At 34.3% G+C, this 2,589-nt stretch overlaps 1 protein-coding gene across 2 annotated transcripts; it reads left to right on the top strand.

Annotated features, from left to right (window-relative positions):
- Positions 1 to 262: 262 nt before the first annotated feature.
- On the top strand, positions 263 to 2,288 carry LOC103827673 (BOI-related E3 ubiquitin-protein ligase 1). Of its 2 annotated transcripts, none has more exons than XM_009103205.3 (4): positions 263 to 909; positions 984 to 1,051; positions 1,149 to 1,420; positions 1,507 to 2,288. In XM_009103205.3, the coding sequence occupies exons 1-4, from the start codon at positions 860 to 862 to the stop codon at positions 2,017 to 2,019; spliced, it is 903 nt and encodes a 300-aa protein (XP_009101453.2). In that variant the 5' UTR covers positions 263 to 859; the 3' UTR covers positions 2,020 to 2,288. The 2 variants fall into 2 exon arrangements, with proteins under 2 accessions (XP_009101453.2, XP_009101452.2); XM_009103204.3 differs by having other exon boundaries at positions 311 to 909; positions 1,498 to 2,288.
- Positions 2,289 to 2,589: the final 301 nt, after the last annotated feature.

Below are 2,589 nucleotides of genomic sequence, written 5' to 3'. Positions count from 1 at the left end.
GAAATAGTGCTACAAGAACACGATACTTGAATATCTTTTAGAAAGAAAAGACTATACTGTTTGATATCAGCAATAAACACGACACAGAGTCTTCTCGAGAGAAAAAGAAAGAAAGCATGCCAAGAGAATTTCAATATATAGTTAATTATGACAAAGATAGATAAAAGTTTTGTAAAAATCTTGATGATAAGTATAATTATTACAATTATTTAGTTTTAAAGTAAAAAATTGTTGTATACATAGCATATGTGATTTAACCAACATATGTATAGGAAAAGATATTTGCATTTTGTTATTTTGGTCTTACTAGAAACAAGAAACAGGCCAAAATGTGATTCGTGAATTTAACCCAAAAAGAAAAGAATTTGAATTGTAAATCTGTCGCTCTTCCAACCTATATATAAAGATTAAATTGTGATACTTACAACTAGTTGCATTTTTTATTTTAATAAGTAACATTTTATAAAAAAGTTGCTAATATAGACGAATCTACAAAAGCATAAAAGATCTAAAAACGAAATATACCCATCAAAAAGAAAAAGTAAAAAAAAAAATGTAGATGCGATTCAAGTATTCAACATTGGGTTAGTAATAAATGAGAATCATGCTTACTATGTGCATATACGGAGACTTTAAAAGCCTTCCCTTAAAATTTTTGCATTTCATTCCATTCCTCCTCCTTCTCTTCACCATTTATCTTTCTCAAAAAAAAAAAAATTTAAAAAAATATATTTCTTCAACAAAACAAAAGCAAAGTTCCAATCTTCACCACTTTCGTCATCACCATGTCCGATGCAACCGTAGACACATACATATCTTTTGTGTGATTTATACATATTAATTAAAGATTCATTTGTTCATGGCGGTTCAAACTCATCACCATCATCCTACTATGTTCTTCCTCAACAGGTACTCTCTCTCTCTCTCTTTATTATATATACATATATGTATGTTCTCAAACGTTTGATGTTTCGATATCTCAGAAACGGACAAGAAGGGAATGATTTTTCGCCGGAGCTGCAAAAGTCTCAGCTTCCAAGCATCACCACCGGTTTAACTTCTTAACTCCAAATCGATTGGTTATCATAAGAAATTAACCGGTTTATCACAAGACATGAATCGGTTTAACGTTTGGTCTGAAAAAACAGGGGTTAATAATACAAGAAAGCGAGCCAGAGAAGTGATTGATTTAGAAAACATGACGTCGCCGATGAACCCTCCGCCGTCTACTCCGCCGCAATTTATCAGCCGTAGACAAACTCCTAATGTAGTATCCACCGGTCTTCGTTTGTCTCAGGGACAGTCACAGAATCGAGAACAACCGTCATCATCATCATCATCTTTTCCGATGATAAACGAAGATATCGCCGGAGAAATTAAACGACAATCGGATGAATTAGATATATTTCTTCAGACCCAGGTGACTGTTTTTTTTAATTTTTTTCCGACCAATAAGATTTTTAAAATTACTTATTTTATATTTTTTTAATTTGTAAGGACGAGCAGCTGAGGCGCATGTTAGCGGAAAACAGCGAGAGGCACTATCGTGAGCTTCTAAAAACGACGGAAGAATCAGTTAGACGGAGATTAAGAGAGAAAGAAGCAGAGATCGAGAAAGCCACGCGTCGTCACGCAGAGCTCGAGGCACGTGCGATGCAGATCGAGACGGAGTCACGTGCTTGGCAGGCGAGAGCGGCGTCGAAAGAAGCCGAAGCCACGACTTTACAAGCTCGATTGCAGCAAGCCGTAGCTCACGGCGGCGGAGACACGGTTGCGGAACCAAATTCAGGAAGCGTAGACGGTGTGGATGAAGCCGAAGACGCTGAATCGGCTTACGTTGATCCCGATCGACTTGAATTGACCGGACCGAGTTGTAGGATTTGTTGGCGGCGATCGGCGACGGTGCTGGCTTTACCGTGTCGGCATTTGATCCTCTGTAAAGGTTGCGACGGCTCTGTGCGAGTTTGTCCGCTTTGCCTTAGCTCAAAAAATTCAAGCGTGGAAGTATTCTTTTCTTGATGGGCTTTCTATTAGTGGGCCTACTAGACCCAACGTTGGTATTTTATTACTCTAAAAACAAAATTTATGTGATATTATATTCATCGTATTTATATAATTGCAAAAAATTGAGTTTCTATATCTCTGAAGCTCTCAATAAAGCTGAGAGGCTTTATATATACATGTAAATATTAAATCCTACACAGCGGCACTGTTGTCTTTTCTTCTAGAAATTATTTTGTTTTGGTGAAATAATGAAATAACTAATAAACTGTTACCATTTGATTTTATTTATTTCACTTATCTATTAGTGTTGAGATTAATATGATATTTTATTATATAATTAGTATTTTATTTAGTGATATAAAGTCTATTGCACTGATGATAAATTTGTATTGTTTTATTATATATGTATATATTCTAGGATTTAAAGTTTTTTGACAAGAATAAAAATATTTAAAGTTTTCAGGTTTTTATATTTAAAAAATATTATTATATTTAAGTGTATGATTAAGATTTGCTTTGGTTGATGCTTTGAAAAAAAAAAGATCTTTGTTTTTGGTAGATTTATTGAAACTTCAATAAAAATTA

Source organism: Brassica rapa, chromosome A06, assembly GCF_000309985.2.
Source record: "Brassica rapa cultivar Chiifu-401-42 chromosome A06, CAAS_Brap_v3.01, whole genome shotgun sequence".
Lineage (NCBI taxonomy): Eukaryota > Viridiplantae > Streptophyta > Magnoliopsida > Brassicales > Brassicaceae > Brassica > Brassica rapa.
This window is presented reverse-complemented; position numbering and strand designations above follow the sequence as displayed.